At 41.1% G+C, this 17,998-nt stretch overlaps 1 protein-coding gene across 1 annotated transcript; it reads right to left on the reverse strand.

Moving 5' to 3' along the window:
* Nucleotides 1-1,651: 1,651 nt before the first annotated feature.
* LOC147509122 (uncharacterized) lies at nucleotides 1,652-9,760 on the reverse strand. The gene is made up of 4 exons (XM_086597722.1): nucleotides 9,561-9,760; nucleotides 8,807-9,332; nucleotides 8,430-8,754; nucleotides 1,652-1,902 (listed from the first exon to the last, which is right to left on the reverse strand). Exons 1-4 carry the CDS (start codon nucleotides 9,758-9,760, stop codon nucleotides 1,823-1,825), a joined length of 1,131 nt encoding a protein of 376 aa, XP_086453848.1. The 3' UTR covers nucleotides 1,652-1,822.
* Between the last annotated feature and the right edge of the window lie 8,238 nt (nucleotides 9,761-17,998).

Here is a 17,998-nt window from a genome sequence, read left to right on the forward strand (position 1 = left end):
TGTAGATCTTCTATGGGAATGCCGACTACAGAAACTAAAAGACTACGACTACAAGCCAGCCGGAAGCGAGTCGCTTCTATTCTCGTTTGGGGCTGATCCTGCCCCAGTTAGACTTCCTAAGTAATACGTTCTAAAGCACTTGGCATTCCTTCCGGTTCAAAAGCCGACACCCCGCCTAGATCAAAAGCAGATAAGCCCATCATTTCTCTTCTATGACTTAAATGAAACAACTCATCCTAGCTTGAAGTAGAGCATCATGTATTCTTATGTAGTGACTCCAATTTCCACACTCATATACAACCAAATGGTATTCATGCAAGTAGAGAAAGAAAGAAAGCAAAAAAACTATAAGCAGAAATTCAGTGTTAAAATAGTATACCTGAAATTCATCAGTCAATCTCGATTTAACAAACTTGTCCCAATCTTCTTGGCTGATATATTTTTCGTATATTCTGGGAGGTTTTCTAAGCAATTCGAGTTGGTCTTTAAAGAACCTAGTCAGCCTGCTCTTGAATTCTCTCCATTTCTCACCGATATCTTGCAAAATACCTTTCATTTCGTGGTCTTCCAAGTTGAATTTCCCCTTAAACACATACAAGAGATTTTGAAACTAGCAAAGAATTAAGACTATCTAAATAAGTAATTTTATTTTCGAACTTTTTACCTTTATAAATTTCCATAATCTGTCTCTCGCTTCTCCTTTGACATCATGCCAATTGCCATAAGTAGCAATGGAAACTCGAGAAGCAGCCAGCAAACCTGAGTAGCTAGCCAAATCTTTCCCACCTTCACCAATATGTTGACCATTTTGATTGAATATAACATCCACACGTTCATTCTCTTTCATCTTTGTAAGACGTGAGCATACAACTGCTCCTCTACCTTTCCTTTTCTCTCCAGTACGTTGTGTCACATTTTCTTCCATGTTTGAGTCGGGAGTCTTGTCAACTTCCGTGTTTGAATTGAAGTTTTCTTCTGGATCCATGTCTGAGTCAAGAGTCTCGTCAACTTCCGTGTTAGGATTGAAGTTTTCTTCTGGATCCATGTTAAATTCCTGTAGAGTGTAGACATGAATAAAAGCACATGAAGCCAAATAAGATAACAACTATAACTTCTAAAATGATTACACAATTTTACTTAAGCAGAAGATAACAAATCAAAATAAATCCAAATAAATTTTATTGAGGAAAAAAATTAACGAAACAAACTTTTCTTAGTGATAAACTAAAATGATAAAATATCTAGTACAAGATAAACCAACTCCTTTGGAAGGAAAGAAAATATGTTTTACGTCGAATCGACCCATATCCCCTCACAATTTGCACGAGCATAAGAACCCAAAGAGTCAACTTCTGGCAAACTTTTACTGTTTGTATGGTCAATTGTCACGCCCCGAGACCCAACACACATCCCGAGGACGTGGAATGAATCTCGAGGCAGACACCCATCCCGATTCTACCGAAATTTCGGCAGAGTTTCCTTTGTTTGATCGACGTTCGTAAACCCTAAAAACCTGTCATAACCTGTCATAAACCCTGGACATCTTATAATTCCCTTCCAACAACCATACATACATCCAACAACCATATATACTACACTTAACTCTAACTACTACAGTGGATATGACGATATAACTACAAAACAAGGAGAATTTGCCAAATACGATTATTACATCAAAATGACCTAGCTCTCTATATATACAACAAAAGAAGGAACTATCTCTATACATCCAAAGAAAAGAGCTAGGCTCATTATATACAGCAAAAGAATAACCTAGGTCATCTCTATACAGTCCAAAATATAAACTTGACCCTGCCTCTCGTCAAGCATGGGGAAATCCTCCCAAATCACCATACCCGTCATCACTAGGGTTAGGGAAACCCTCCTCCGCAACTGGCTCGTCTGAAATGTTAAGTAGGATGAGCAAACAACTATGCCCAGTAGAAACTCACATAACCAATAAATAGCTACTTATAGAAAACATTTAAAACATGCAGGGTTTCTATAATAGTATTCAAATATTGTGACTATGTATATATACATCACTAACTAGCATAAATCATATCGGCATGCTTCATTGATATACAAAATATAGTTTTCACAATCAGCATACAACTACTGTGGCCGCTGCATCCTATTAGAATGGTGAGGGAATGCGACCGGTACTCGCCCATCCACGAGGCAATCTCGGTTCAATGCTTCCCAGTGTGAACCATGCACCGTTGTTTTCCTGATTTTACCGGCAGGGAGCTGAAATGCCGTTGTTGTGTTCGTACACACAAAATCCCCAAAGCTTTTAGGGCTCAGGTGGGCCCTGTGACCACGACCCCCATACGGGCTGTCACCTAACTTACGGTGGTCAACCGTTCGACGACTGCAGACTGCTCAGGATCCTGACACACATCCAGGAGTGGACTAAACTCTCACTCCACCGGCGCCTAAACCTCATCGAGGTAGCATGTAACCCCACTCAAGCTAATCACCATACAGCGTGACACGTACAAGCATGGTTATCTAGAAAAGTAGAAAAGGAATTCCCGGACTACATCCAGTGATGCATCCCTTTAAAGGTGGCCCACCACCTCGAAAGGTGTACACCACAGTTGGAATCCTAGAGTTTAACCTGCCGTCTCTCGAAATGCGACAAGCGGTTCCTTCTTTATAGGAATTCACGGTTCCTTTTCTAAATCTCCTCGTGATAAACATAGTAATATCTATATATATATACTTTCGTATTACCGATTATTTTCAAATACTCTAGTTACATATCTAGTTTTTCTTTTAAAATGTTGATTATATAGGTGTGAGTTCACGGATTTCGAAATCGAAAGCGTAACAACCTATGACTCCCAAACGGGCGGTCATAGTAAATAACAACCGATGATTCCCAAACGCTAATCATCGTAAATAACACGACCATCCGGGACCAATCGAACTTCGCACCTAGTTACAAACAACCGGGTAATCCTTACCCGCGTTACAAAATCCATCTCTGTCTCCTTCATGAGACAAGAGACTTGAACCTTTCCCCAAAACCAGTTTTTCACTTTTAACCGAGAAAACAATCCCTCGCTACCCCGATTTTACAGAAAACCATTTCACTAAAGCTATCCATATACTTAATTCATATCGAGGGAAAACTACAATGCAAAAACATGAATATCATATATACATGCATGGTTGATCATAAACTATTTCTTAACATTTTAAACAACTCAAATCATGCATGAAAATAAGCGGACCATATATTGGTATGTAGGTTCCTACCTTAGCAAGCTCCGTTCTCCTCAAGCCCACTTTAACGGAATCAAGCTCGCTTTAATCAATCCCCTCGTATTTACTCCTACACATCATATATATATATCGTCGACCATTAGAAATTATCGAGCGAGCGAGAATTCTTATATAACGTAAGTCGAGAAGAAATCGACACTACTTAATTTGGTTTGGTATTTATTTTTATCTAACTATCGGTTAGCAGAGCTCTGAGGCCATTTAAGCATTTGTTACTCGACGATCTCTTGCTATTTAGCCATGCCATGGCGGGCCCCTCATATCTACGCCAATCCTATTCTATCCCAATTCCCAGTCCAAATTCAACTACAACCCATTCTCCACTTCTCAATTAACATTAATTCAATTAATAAAATCAGTGGGTGTTCTTATCCCTCGATCACTACTCAATCAACTCTTATACAGTTATAAATCGACATAAATTCATTGAAATTGTAATGAATAATCAAATTCTTACCGAGTCAGCAAGCAACAATCGCTCCTAGCTCGCAGCTCCACCAAAATTGCTCCACACTAGCGCCTCCAACCGAAGCTATTGCCCGTACATCACCCCAACCCAATTAATTACATCAATACATCACAAGTTATCGCTATCGAGTTTAAATTATTTGATGGAGGCTGAAATCACTCACCTTTCACTTCAATTTCGCTTTGGTATGCTCGAAATTCCTAGCTTCTCCAACAAGCTCTTAAAATTCTACAACCACCCCATTCAAATGTCTTGATAACATATCCAATCCATTGAAACGAGTTTAAACTAATTGTTTGAAACCAAATTACTCACCTTTTCGTAAAAACACGACGCAATTCAATTAAATTTTTGAATCCACCATTGTTTCACTCCACTCAAACTCGCCCGTCCAATCGCATTGCCGACCTTCAACACCCACAATACACTCCATTAAAATCGAGATATCAATTCCATCAACAATTTAAATCAAATCAGCACATATATAATTAAATCGCGACTCAATGTCTTTTTGATCCCGCGAACTTCCGAGAATTTTTGTATCTCCACCTTCAATTCCACGGTTTCTAAGGTTTGGGGTTTCAATTTCTTGTTTGAATCGATTGAAGAGGAACTACCCCCCAACCTTGCGATTTGGCTTGAGATGCTCAATTTTTTTAAGAGATTTGAATTCTCTCATTTGGGTTTAGTGTCTATAGGTTTGGGTGTGAAGAATTTATGGTTGGATCGATGTGAATGGAGAGAGGATTTTGGTTTCTCTCTCCTAGGTTTTGGTTCTTGTCGAATTGGGGAAGAAGAAGTCGCGATTTTTGTGTTTTCATAATTTCGTTTTTCTATTTTTGGGGCGATATATTTAGGCCCAAGCCCAATATATCCCGATTAGACTTAACGCCCTACTTAGACTCCTAACCACTAACGAATTTGACGATGGCGTCGTAATTATTTCTCCGGCTCATCCCGCTAAATTTAATCTTCCATATTCTATCTCTCCGCAGGCTATAATAATAACTCACTCCTGGCAGAAAGTTCGTTAACTTCGTGCCGACCATTTAAAACCGCTAACCGGCCTTTTGTCAAATTTTAGGTATATGGATCGGCTTACCTAACGTGACTTATGAGTCGGAGTTAAGTTCGATAAGTAGTTACGTATGGGTGAAAAATAAACCCGGCGACCCAATTACAGAACGGCCCTAGAGTTGATATGAAATTTACAAAAATACCCTTAATAATAATTCAGGACTTTACATCCTACCCTCCTTAAAAGAAAATTTCGTCCTCGAAATTAAATCATACCTTATTGCTCGAACAATTCTGGATATTGTTGCCTCATATCGGCTTCTTTCTCCCATGTTGCTTCCTCTACATTGTGATTTCTCCACAAGACCTTTACCAACGGAATGACCTTTGACCGCAATCTCTTTTCTCTCGCATCTAGAATCTGAACTGGCCCTTCCGGATAGGTAATGTCTTCTTCCAACTCCAACGATTCCAAATCAACAATATGTAGTGGATCCGGCTCATACTTGCGTAGCATCGAGATATGGAACACGTTATGGACACGTGATAGCCTTTCTGGTAGCTCGAGCTTATAAGCTAGCTCAGAGATCTTCTGAATAATCAAGAATGGTCCCACATACCTAGGTGCAAGTTTCCCTTTCATCCCGAACCTCTGAATGCCCTTCTTCGAGATACTTTCGAAATACTGTCGCTTCATAAAATTCCAAGGGACGTCACGCCTATCTGCGATAGCTTTTACGCGACTCACGGGCCGTGAGCAACCGATTCCATTATCACTCTAATCTTCTCGGTGGTGTCACTAACCATCTCGGCCCCAACATAATACTATCTCCGGTTTTGAGTCCAACGAGAGGTGTTCGCAAGGTCGCCATACAACGCTTCAAACGGAGCCATACCAATACTAGATTGGTAACTGTTATTGTAGGCAAACTCAGCCAATGCCAAATGAGTCTTCCAACTACCCCCAAAATCAAGCACGCAAGCCCGAAGCATATCCTCTATAATTTGGATGACTCTTTCCGATTGCCCATCGGTCTGCGGATGAAATGCTGTACTGAATTTCAGTTTGGTCCCCAATTCCCTTTGAAGACTTCTCCAAAATGAACCGGTAAATTGAGTACCTCTATCTGAAATTATCGATAATGGTGCCCCATGCAACCTCAGTACATCTGACATGTAGATTCTACTTAGCTTTTCAGCAGAGTAAGTAGTCTTAACAGGTATGAAATGGGCAGACTTGGTCAGTCTATCCACAATGACCCATATAGAATCCATTCCCTCACTGGTCCTCGGTAACCCGGATACAAAATCCATGGTTATATTCTCCCACTTCCATTCCGGAATCTCCAGAGGTTTAAGAAGACCAGGTGGTCTATGGTGTTCAGCTTTCACCTGTTGGCATGTGGCACACTTCTTAACATATTCGCAGAATGTGTCGCTTCATGCCCGCCACCAAAACCCGGCGGCGTAGATCTCAGTACATTTTGGTACCACCGGGATGAATGGTATACTTCGATCTATGTGCCTCCTTCAAGATACTATTCAAGAAAGAGTGATCAAAAGGTACCCAAATTCTTCCTCGAATCGATGCTTCCGTCTCCGGATTTTTCCCAATCAACATCCTCGGCATTATCCACATATCCTCGGTACCTAGGTCCATCCCTCGATGTATTACGAGCATCCACAATCTCACGAACCAAGGTGTTTTCTGCGTCACTTTCATCATCGTGCTAAATAACAAAGCACTTATGAGGATCTCCACCTCCATTTCCGTGATCTCAAACCCAAGAAGCAGCAGACTCCAGCAATTGCCACTTCCTTCATCATCATCGGAGCACGGACATGTTCTCGCTTCCTACTCAATGCATCTGCAACTACATTTGCTTTACCGGATGGTATTGCAATGTGAATGTATAGTCCTCCATGTACTCAACCCATCTCCTCTGCCTCATATTCAAATCTTTCTGCGAGAACAAGTACTTGAGACTCTTGTGATCAGAGAATATCTCAAACTTCTCACCATACACATAATGCCTCCATATTTTTAGAGCATGAATGATCGCCGCTAACTCCAAGTCATGAGTAGGATAATTCTTCTCATGGGCATTCAATTGTCTAGACGCATACGCTATCACTTGGCCTTCTTGCATTAAGACACATCCTAACCGGTGTTAGAGGCATCGAAGATAAATCACATAGCTCTTCTCCGGATCCGGAATAGTCAAAACCATATTGTTATCAATCGGCGTCTTTAGCTCTTGGAAAGCTTTTCGCATGCCTCCGTCCATTCAAACTTCACATCCTACGTGTCAATCTAGTTAAGGACGACGCTATGCTAGAGAATCCTTCCACAAAGCGGCGGTAATAACCGCCAATCCCAAGAAACTCCCTCGATTTCCGTCGACGGCGTCGGTCACCGACCAATTATTCACTGCCTCTATCTTTGAGCGATCCACTTTGATTCCATTTCTCCGATACAACATGCCCTAAGAATCTCATTTCATTCAACGGAACTCACACTTTTTGAACTTGGCATAAAGGCGATGATCAACTAATGTTTGGAAGACAATCCTTAAGTGTTCCTTGTGTTCCGCCCTAGTCTTGGAATAAATCAAGATGTCATCTATGAATACGATAACAAATTGATCTAGGTATTTCCACATCACTTTCGGTGCATGAGATCCATAAATGCAGCCGGAGCATTGGTCAATCCAAATGGTAACACCAAAACTCAAAATGCCCTAGCGTAATGCGGAAAATTTTTACGTATATCTTCTTCCGAATTCTCATCGATGGTAGCACGTTTCGAGATCTATCTTGAGAAATACTTAGCACCCTTAACTGATCAAATAGGTCATTGATCCTAGGCAACGGATATTTGTTCTTGATAGTCACATTATTGACTTCCGATAATCCACACATAGCGAAAAGACCCATCTTTCTTCTTCACAAACAACACCGGTGCTCCCCAGGGTGGTGGCTTTCCTTATAAACCCCAATCTTTTCAATTCATCTAATTGGGACTTGAGTTCTCTCATTCGAGGAGCCATTCGATAAGGAATCATCGAAATAGGCGACGTTCCCGGCATTAGATCTATTACAAAATCTATCTCACGCCAGGGAGGCAATCCCGGCAATGCATCTGGGAACACTGCTGCAAACTCACTAACTACAGGAACAAGCTCGGAAGATTCGAACTTCGGCCCTTGGAGACTAAGACCAGCTAACAATCCGTATCTATCATACTTGAAGTCAGACTTGGTCTTCACCACTCGAGATACCGTATTTCTAATCCCCTCAAACACAACCTCAGGCTGTCCCGGTACTCTAAGCGTCACTGTCTTGGCAAAACAATCTACATGGGCATGATACTTCCCTAACAAATCCATCCCTACGATGATATCGAAATCTTTTAGGTCCATCACCGTTAGATCGACTATCATCTCCCTATCACCTATCTTTATCACACAATGGTGACAAACTTCAAAGAACATAGTTTTCTTTCCTAGAGGAGTAGATAAAATAAGCTTCCTCCCGGTATTAACTACTTCCAACCCAAGAATTTCCACCATATTTTTAGCAATGAAAGAATGAGTAGCACCCGTATCAAACAAGACATGCACCTTATGTGTAAACAGACATATCATACCTTCCACCACTTGATCGGTAGCGCTGATATCTGCCCCCATAGCATTATATACCGTGGCTTCCTCTTGGACTGGAGCAGGATCCATAACCTCTTCCTCTGGCACTAGATAATACACTTTGCCCTGTGGTCTCTGTTCCACCCCTGAACTGGACTTGGGACAAAACCGCCTGATATGCCCAGCTTCACCGCAACCATAGCAAACCACACTCTCCCTCGATTTGTGTACTCTGGGTATTACAGATTGCAATCTAGCTCTCTGACCCTGAGGCCTCAAATTCTGCACTGGTGCTCTGGTCTGAGAAGGAGCAGGTACCCTCGGTGGCCTCTGTGATCCACTCATCGGTCTCATGAATTGGTAGACTCGTCTTTGGCCTAACCACATTCAAACCCACGGTATGCGGTGGTGCCCTCCACTGTGGTGCCTGCTGAATGACTGGCCTATACATCTGTTGCGACCCTGAACCACTACCTTGGTAAACCTGCCTCTTTCCCGTATCCTGCCTACCCTGAGATGCCGACTGTCTTACCCTTCCAACCTCTTGCCTCTGTAGCAATAACTGATCATCCACTCTTTCAATACCTTGAGCCCTTCTCACAGCCTCAGCATAAGAATCAATCTGAAGGACCGACATCTTGCTCTGCATATACGGTTTCAAACCGTCAATGAATTTCCGAGCCTTAGCTTTTTCTGTGGAAATCATCTCCTTCCCGTATCGTGAAAGAACAGTGAATTTCTCTTCATATTGCCCCACTGTCATGTTTCCTTGTTCTAACTTGAGGAATTCCATTCGCTTCTTAGCTCTCGCCGCTTCGGTAACATACCTCAAAAGGAAGAGTTCCTCAAACTTAGCCCAACTCATAGGAAGCGTCTCCACATCCTTAACAGCGATCCACGGTGTTTGGCTTCACCTCGAGCATGAAGGCTGACCAAAGTGACTCGTTCCACATCAAGTACACATCATAGAGTCTAGCATACTTTCGACATATCTAGCAACCGATCTTGGCTACTTTAACCTCGGATGACCCCACAAATTGGTGGGCGTAGCGATGAAATTTGCAAGTAGAAACCCCGATTGACTTTGCGGCTGGTGGCTCGAACTCCTCAACTCTCGCCACGGTTGGGGATGCTACCTCGGTGTTCCACCAGGTGGAATAACAGCAGATGCTAAAAGAGGTTGGGGCTCGTTCCGACTAGCCCTCAAACTTTCGATCTCAGCTCTCATCTCATTTTGTGCTTGAGCCATTTGATTCATCATAGAGAGGAGCCTATCCATTCGGTCCTCCCGACCACGATCCGTAGCATCATCACCACTAGTACTTTCCGGATCCATGGTGACTATTCTGCACATACACAAAGAGCCAACTCAGTGTATGATACATTAGAGAGAATTTCTCAAAATTATGCAAGAGCATAGGCCGCGCCCTATTGAATTCACATGCATAGAATGGCGTGAGTAGAATTTCAAGAGATGAGTGCGTGTCGCTCGAGGGTAAGGCTTAGGCAAGCGGTCGCCGCCCTCGAAATGAAAAATTCACTCCGACCCTAATGGTGTCCGATTCGTCAAATTCCTCCGACCGTGTCCACACTCTCGACATTGCTAAACTAGTATTAACGCTTAACGCATTACTAACTAGGGGGTAGTGTATCTAGGGTTTATCGGTTTCGATGAAACTTTAGAAGCGCGTCGCGACGAAGTCCCCACTTCGTTCTCGAGGACGGATCTAATAGTGGACGCTCGATACCCGTTTTCTGTCGCTCGAGACCCAACACACATCAGGGGCGTGGAATGAATCTCGAGGCGGACACCCATCCCGATTCTACGAAATTTCTGCAGAGTTTCCTTTGTTTGATCGACGTTCGTAAACCCTAAAAACCTGTCATAACCTGTCATAAACCCTGGACATCTTATAATTCCCTTCCAACAACCATACATACATCCAACAACCATATATACTACACTTAACTCTAACTACTCTGAGGGGATATGGCGATATAACTACAAAACAAGGAGAACGGATTTGCCAAATACGATTATTACATCAAAATGACCTAGCTCTCTATATATACAACAAAAGAAGGAACTATCTCTATACATCCAAAGAAAAGAGCTAGGCTCATTATATACAGCAAAAGAATAACCTAGGTCATCTCTATACAGTCCAAAATATAAACTTGACCACGCCTCTCGTCAAGCATGGGGAAATCCTCCCCAAATCACCATACCCGTCATCACTAGGGTTAGGGAAACCCCCTCCGCGAAACAAATGCTGAAATGTTAAGTAGGATGAGCAAACAACTATGCCCGATGAAACTCACATAACCAATAAATAGCTACTTATAGAAAACATTTAAAACATGCGGGGTTTCTATAATAGTATTCAAATATTGTGACTATGTATATATACATCACTAACTAGCGTAAATCATATCGGCATGCTTCATTGATATACAAAATATAGTTTTCACAATCAGCATACAACCATATTGTGGCCATTTGCATCCTATTAGAATGGTGAGGGAGATGCGGTACTCAAATGATCCGCGAGGCAATCTCGGTTCAAGATGCTTCCCGGTGTGAACCATGCATGCGTTGTTTTCGATTTTACCGTGAGGGAGCTGAAATGCGTTGTTGTGTTCGTACACACAAAATCCCCAAAGCTTTTAGGGCTCGGGTGGGCCACTGTGACCCACGACCCCCATACGGGGCTGTCACCTAACTTACGGTGGTCAACCGTTCGACGACCGCAGATCGCTTTCGGGATCACGACGCAGCATCCGAGTGGACTAAACTCTCACTCACGGCGCCTAAACCTCATCGAGGTAACATGTAACCCCACTCAAGCTAATCACCATACAAAGCGTGACACTACAAGCATGGTTATCTAGAAAAGTAGAAAAGGAATTCGGACTACATCCGGTGATGCATCCCTTTAAAGGTGGCCCACCACCTCGAAGGTGTACACCACCGGTTGGAATCCTAGAACTGCCGTCTCAGGGAATCGCGACACGGTTCCTTCTTTATAGGAATTCCACGGTTCCTTTTCTAAATCTCCTCGTGATAAACATAGTAATATCTATATATATATACTCATTATTACCGATTATTTTCAAATACTCTAGTTACATATCTAGTTTTTCTTTTAAAAGCTGTTGATTATATAGGTGTGAGTTCACGGATTTCGAAATCGAAGCGGAACAACCTATGACTCCCAAACGGGCGATCATAGTAAATAACAACCGATGATTCCCAAACGGCTAATCATCGTAAAATAACACGACCATCCGGGACCAATCGAACTTCGCACCTAGTTACAAACAACCGGGTAATCCTTACCCGATTACAAAATCCATCTCTCTGTCTCCCCATCGAGGACAAGAGACGCGAACCTTTCCCAAAACCAGTTTTCACTTTTAACCGAAAACAATCCCTCGCTACCCCGATTTTCTGAGAAAACCATTTCACGCGAAAGCTATCCATATACTTAATTCATATCGAGGAAAACTACAATGCAAAACATGAATATCATATATACATGCATGGTTGATACATAAAACTATTTCTTAACATTTTAAACAACTCAAATCATGCATGAAAATAAGCGGACCATATATTGGTATGTAGGTTCCTACCTTAGCAAGCTCCGTTCTCCTCAAGCCCACTTAACTTGAATCAAGCTCGCTTAAGCTGAATCCCCTCATTATTTACTCCTACACATCATATATATATCGTCGACCATTAGAAATTATCGAACGAGCGAGAATTCTTATATAGCGTAAGTCGAGAAGAATCTCGACACTCTAATTTGGTTTCGAATTATTATTTTTTTATCTAACTACCGTTAACAGAGCTACAGGCCATTTCTGGCACTGTTACTCTGACAGTCTCTACTGCTATTTCAGCCATGGCAGGCCCTCATATCTACGCCAATCCTATTCTATCCCAATTCCCAGTCCAAATTCAACTACAACCCATTCTCCACTTCTCAATTAACATTAATTCAATTAATAAAATCAGTGGGTGTTCTTATCCCTCGATCACTACTCAATCAACTCTTATACAGTTATAAATCGACATAAATTCATTGAAATTGTAATGAATAATCAAATTCTTACCGAGTCAGCAAGCAACAATCGCTCCTAGCTCGCAGCTCCACCAAAATTGCTCCACACTAGCGCCTCCAACCGAGCTACTGCCGCGGTACATCACCCCCAACCCAATTAATTACATCAATACATCACAAGTTATCGCTATCGAGTTTAAATTATTTGATGGAGGCGAAATCACTCACCTTTCACTTCAATTTCGCTTGGTATGCTCGAAATTCCCTAGCTTCCAAATTACATCTTTGCCGAATTCTACAACCACCCCATTCAAATGTCTTCAGTAACATATCCAATCCATTGAAACGAGTTTAAACTAATTGTTTGAAACCAAATTACTCACCTTTCGTAAAAACACGACGCAATTCAATTAAATTTTTCGAATCCACCACTGTTTCACTCCACTCAAACTCGTCCACTGCTACTGCCGACCTTCAACACCCACAATACACTCCATTAAAATCGAGATATCAATTCCATCAACAATTTAAATCAAATCAGCACATATATACGAAATCGCACTCACCTGTCTTTGCGATCCGGCGAACTTCCAGAAATTTTTGTATCTCCACCTTCGAATTCACGGTTTCTAAGGTTTGGGGTTTCAATTTCTTGTTTGAATCGATTGAAGAGGAACTACCCCAACTGCCGCCGCGATTTGGCTTCGAGATGCTCAATTTTTTAAGAGATTTCGAATTCTCTCATTTGGGTTTAGTGTCTATAGGTTTGGGTGTGAAGAATTTATGGTTGGATCGATGTGAATGGAGAGGATTTTGGTTTCTCTCTCCTAGGTTTTGGTTACTGTCGAATTGGGGAAGAAGAAGTGCGATTTTTGTGTTTTCGCAATTTCGGTTTTTCTATTTTTGGGCCGCGATATATTTAGGCCCAAGCCCAATATATCCTGATTAGACTTAACGTCCTACTTAGACTCCTAACCACTAACGAATTTGACGTCGCGTCGTAATTATTTCTCCGGCTCATCCCGCTAAATTTAATCTTCCATATTCTATCTCTCCGCAGGCTATAATAATAACTCACTCCTCGTGGCGTAAGTCGTTAACTTCGTGCCCGACCGCAATTTAAAACCGCTAAACCGGCCTTTTGTCAAATTTTCGTATATGGATCGCTTACCTAACGCGGACTTATGAGTCGGAGTTAAGTTCGAAAGAAGTTACATTATGGGTGAAAAATAAACCCGACGACCAATTTACAGAACGGCCCTAGAGTTGATATGAAATTTACAAAAATACCCTTAATAATAATTCAGGACTTTACATCAATAGAGCAACCAACGTTGATCTCATCCTCATTCTCCTCCTCATGGTAGTCTCTTTCAGGAGCCCTCAATGTTATTGACCATCTTGGGTCGAGCTGGTCGGGTACATAAAATACTTGCTTGGCTTGGGAGGCCAGAACAAAAGAGTCTGATTTATGGACTATTCTACCAAGATCAACATATGTGAAACCCAATTCATCCACTTTGACGCCATTTCTGCTGTCAACCCAATCACACTTGAATACTGGGACTTTAAGCGTCATATAGTCAAGCAACCATATTTCTTGAATAACACCGTAATAACACATCTCCGAAATGACTGGGTTTTTATCCTTGGCACTAGCAATTTGCATTGTTGAAGCCACTAAGCTTACACCACTATTACGGTTTTACTAGTGATGCTTCATGAGCCTTTGTATGAAAGAGAAAACCCGCCAATAACATAGCGGAGCATTTTATAACGTCTCGACGAGGTCCTTGAGCTACAACTTTCAAGATGTCTGAGAGATCGTTCCCGGGAATCATTTCCTCTTCCTCAACCTGCTTTTGCAGGTTTTGGGAACTTGTTAGTCACATTTATAATATGGTATTAAATGTGATGCAAGTTCAATTAGTATACCATTTTACGAAGCCAGTAAATAAAGGTGCGGTGGTGCTCATCTTGTAGCCATTTCGCTGACCTAAGGGGATTACTACGTCTTAGGTGCTCCATATGCTTCCTACAAAGACATAATTAGGAAAATACAGTAACCATCAAACTGTCCAAATTAAGCAAGAAACTTTCATAGTTTCTTGTAGACGACATTGTTAGGTATAATTAATGCCGACTTACTTAATATAAAGTTGTACATCATCTGTGTTTTGCAAAACACATTGATGCGCTTGCTCCCAAGAGTATTGTTCCACTCCAACAACCTTCGTACCACCAAGAGGCTTCCCGTTGGATATTGTATCTTTTTTTTCTTTGTTGTTGGTATCCATGTTTCTTCCTAAAGGAACTCCCACGGTTTGCGGACTGATAAGTACTTTCGAGAAGAAACTCTACGACTTCCTCAACAAGATAATTTTCTGCAATGCATCATACGGACGATTTCAATTTGAACATATCCCTTCAATATCTTCATGAATCTAAAATTTAATACATATAAGAGTTAGAAAAAGGGGAAGCTTCGTTGAATTATTGAAAAATATAAGAAATTAGCTTGTACTTGCCTCTCAAATGGATACATCCACGAAAAGAATCTTGGACCACAAAGCTCGACCTCATGTACAAGATGAATTGTGAGATGCACCATAATGTCAAAAATGATGGTGGAAAATACATTTCCAGCAAACACAATGTAACCGCCAAATTGTCTTGGATTTCCGCAACTTAGACACATCCACCACTTTGGCAAAAAGAACTGAAGAAGAAACCGCGACCTAATGATGGCATATCTCACATGTTTTGGCAACACCGATCATTATAGCCACTGGAAGAAGTTGTTGCATCAATGTATGATCATGAGACTTGAGACCGTACAATTTCAAATCTTGCACCGACGCAGCGATGCGGAAATTGAACAATATCCATCGGCACTTTCAGCTCAAGCAAAGTATTGCAAACTTTTGCTTTCTCCTCTCTAGTTAATGTATGGCATGCTGGTGGAAGGTAAGTTCGATTTCCTCTTGTTTCTGGTGCCAGTTCTTTCCTAATATTCATCTCAACAAGGTCAAGACGACTTTTAAGGTCATCCTTCGTTTTATATTTCATGTTGAGAAGTGTGCCAATAATATTATCACAAACATTCTTCTCAATATGCATAACATCCAAATTGTACCGTACAAGCAGAAATTCCCAATATTCGAGCTCAAAAAATATGGACTTCTTCTTCCAACAAGTTCTACTTTCGCTTTCATTAGTCGAGGCAAGCCGCTTCCTCTTTCGTGTATCTGACTTTTCATTGGATGCCTTTGACTTCCTTTTTGATGCTTTTGGCTTCATAATCACCAAAAAAAAATTTCCCCATTTGACTCGGATCCCCTTGACCTTTCCCCAAAATCTTCTTCCCAGTTAACAGCTCTGGACTTGATCGACATTCTTGCTGCCCATTAAACCCCTTTCTTTGCTTCCTAAACCGATGGTTTTGGAAGCCACTTTTCGATGTGCTTGATATATGTTTTATTGAATGTTTCAATCTAATGGAATCTGTTTCTTCACCGCAAATTTGGACAAAAGCAAAATACCCCTTGACGCTACAACCAGCTAAATTTCCTAACGCGGGAAAATCATTAATTGTCCACATTAGTACAGCCCTTAATGTAAAAGATTGCTGCTTGTAGGCATCAAAAGTCTGAGGTAAATGTCAATATCATTACCCGGCTGTCGTGGACCTGATATCAACATTGTCAACATCAAAAATTTTCTCTTCATACACAACCATGGAGGAAGATTGTAAGTGACCAACATAACGGGCCAACAACTATGCCTACTGCTAAGGTTACTATGTGGATTGATTCCATCTGTCGAAAGAGCTAATCGTAGATTCCTTGGTTCTGAAGCAAAAGTTGGCCACAACTTATCGATCTCTTTCCACGAAGGAGAATCAGCAGGATGACACATTTGACCATCAATTACTTCTCTCTCATTTGCATGCCATACCAAATCTTTTGTTGTCTGAGCCGATTGAAACATCTTTACAAATCTTGGGATAGGTGAAAAGTACCACAATGCTTTTGCAGGCGCTTTACCCTTGTTTTCTTGGTATCTTGACGCTCCACAAGTCGGACAAGTAGTTCTAGACTTGTACTCCTTACCTCTATAAAGTATACAATCATTGGGACATGCATGCATTTTCTCAGATCGCATTCCAAACGTAGACAAAATATCTCTAGCGTTGGACATGGATTTTGGCAACTCATTAATTTCGGAAGGGCTTTTCGAACAACTTCAATAAAAGGCTAAAACTCTTTGTCCGACCACCCGCTTCTTGCTTTCAAATTGAACATTTCGACAAGGAATGACAACTTTGTAAATGTTTTGCAACCTTTGTACAATGAGGCTTCTCCGCATCTTCAAGCAACTTACAAAGTTTTTCAGGGATCCCGATTGAAATGCTCATATGCATCCTCAACCATTCTAGTTGTGTCGCAAAATCATCGGGGATCTCAAAATCTTGAGAAAGAGGTTGACATGTACTACCACTTCAAGGGTGATCACTAGGAGAATCTTCCCCATGCAATATCCATGTTGTATAGGTTTCTTCAAAACCCGTTTTCATATAGATGATTTTTATCTCCACCAAAGTCCGGTGTTGATTATTCCCACAAAGCGAGCATGGGCATCTTATCCAATGAAGCATCTTCGGCCTACACTCTTTTCAAGCACATTTAAGAAAGTACAAGACCGCTGCCGAATTAGATTCGTTACTCTATCCATAGTCATCCGGGACCTATCCATTCTTATTCCTATTGCAAGTAAACAAAAACCTAAAACCCCATAAAGATAAGTCATTTTAAACACCGTAACCACAAAATAAAAACAAGCATGTAGCATACTACATGGAGCTACATAAAAGTACAAAGAAAAGTTCAGAGAACTGAATGCAGAAAACAATACCTAGCAAGAATACTGGTTTCCACTCAAGTCCTTACACGTACTATTCTCAAGAACTCCAAGATCTTTCCCAAGAATCTGCAAGACAAAGGAAGAATGTTTACAATAACTCTCAAGTTACTTACTGCAATTACTACTTTGGCAATCTCAAATCAAGCTTATGACTTAAAGTGGTCTAACAGTAGAGTTCAGCTGCTTATAAGGTTCTCAAACGTCAAACCTACTGTGATGACCAGTCTATTTTCTTAATTTTCTACTTGTTTGAAGTCCACATTTTCTTGATCATTTTAAGTCTGTTGGAAGTAGTAGGCAATGGATATCCATGGTGACTTCACATACAAATTAACACGCATTACTATATCTATATCATTGCATCACTCTAGACCATTCAGTTTTAGGTAGCATCTAGCTTATAGCTAAAATCCAAACGTCATATATCAGTAGTGTTCTTGATCAAGCAACAGAGTGCAATACATTTCAGTTGTATTATTAACTTTTAAAACAGTTTTAAAGAAGGGATCATTGCATAGAGGTGCAGAATATATTCTCTTGAATTACCCACAACGAACCAACAAGACAACTCAAGTCTCTGTCAA

This window comes from Coptis chinensis, chromosome 3 (genome assembly GCF_015680905.1).
Source record: "Coptis chinensis isolate HL-2020 chromosome 3, ASM1568090v1, whole genome shotgun sequence".
NCBI lineage: Eukaryota > Viridiplantae > Streptophyta > Magnoliopsida > Ranunculales > Ranunculaceae > Coptis > Coptis chinensis.

Bases quoted from the DNA above. Each gene is read 5' to 3' on its own strand.
- LOC147509122 (XM_086597722.1), bottom strand. From the start codon at position 9,760: ATGGATCCGGAAAGTACTAGTGGTGATGATGCTACGGATCGTGGTCGG. The intron at 9,333-9,560 runs GTAGCATCCCCA...CTCGAGGTGAAG, and splicing joins CCACCTGGTGGAACACCGAG to CCAAACACCGTGGATCGCTG. The intron at 1,903-8,429 runs GTATGATATGTC...TTAACATTTCAG, and splicing joins TACCGATCAAGTGGTGGAAG to ACGAGCCAGTTGCGGAGGAG.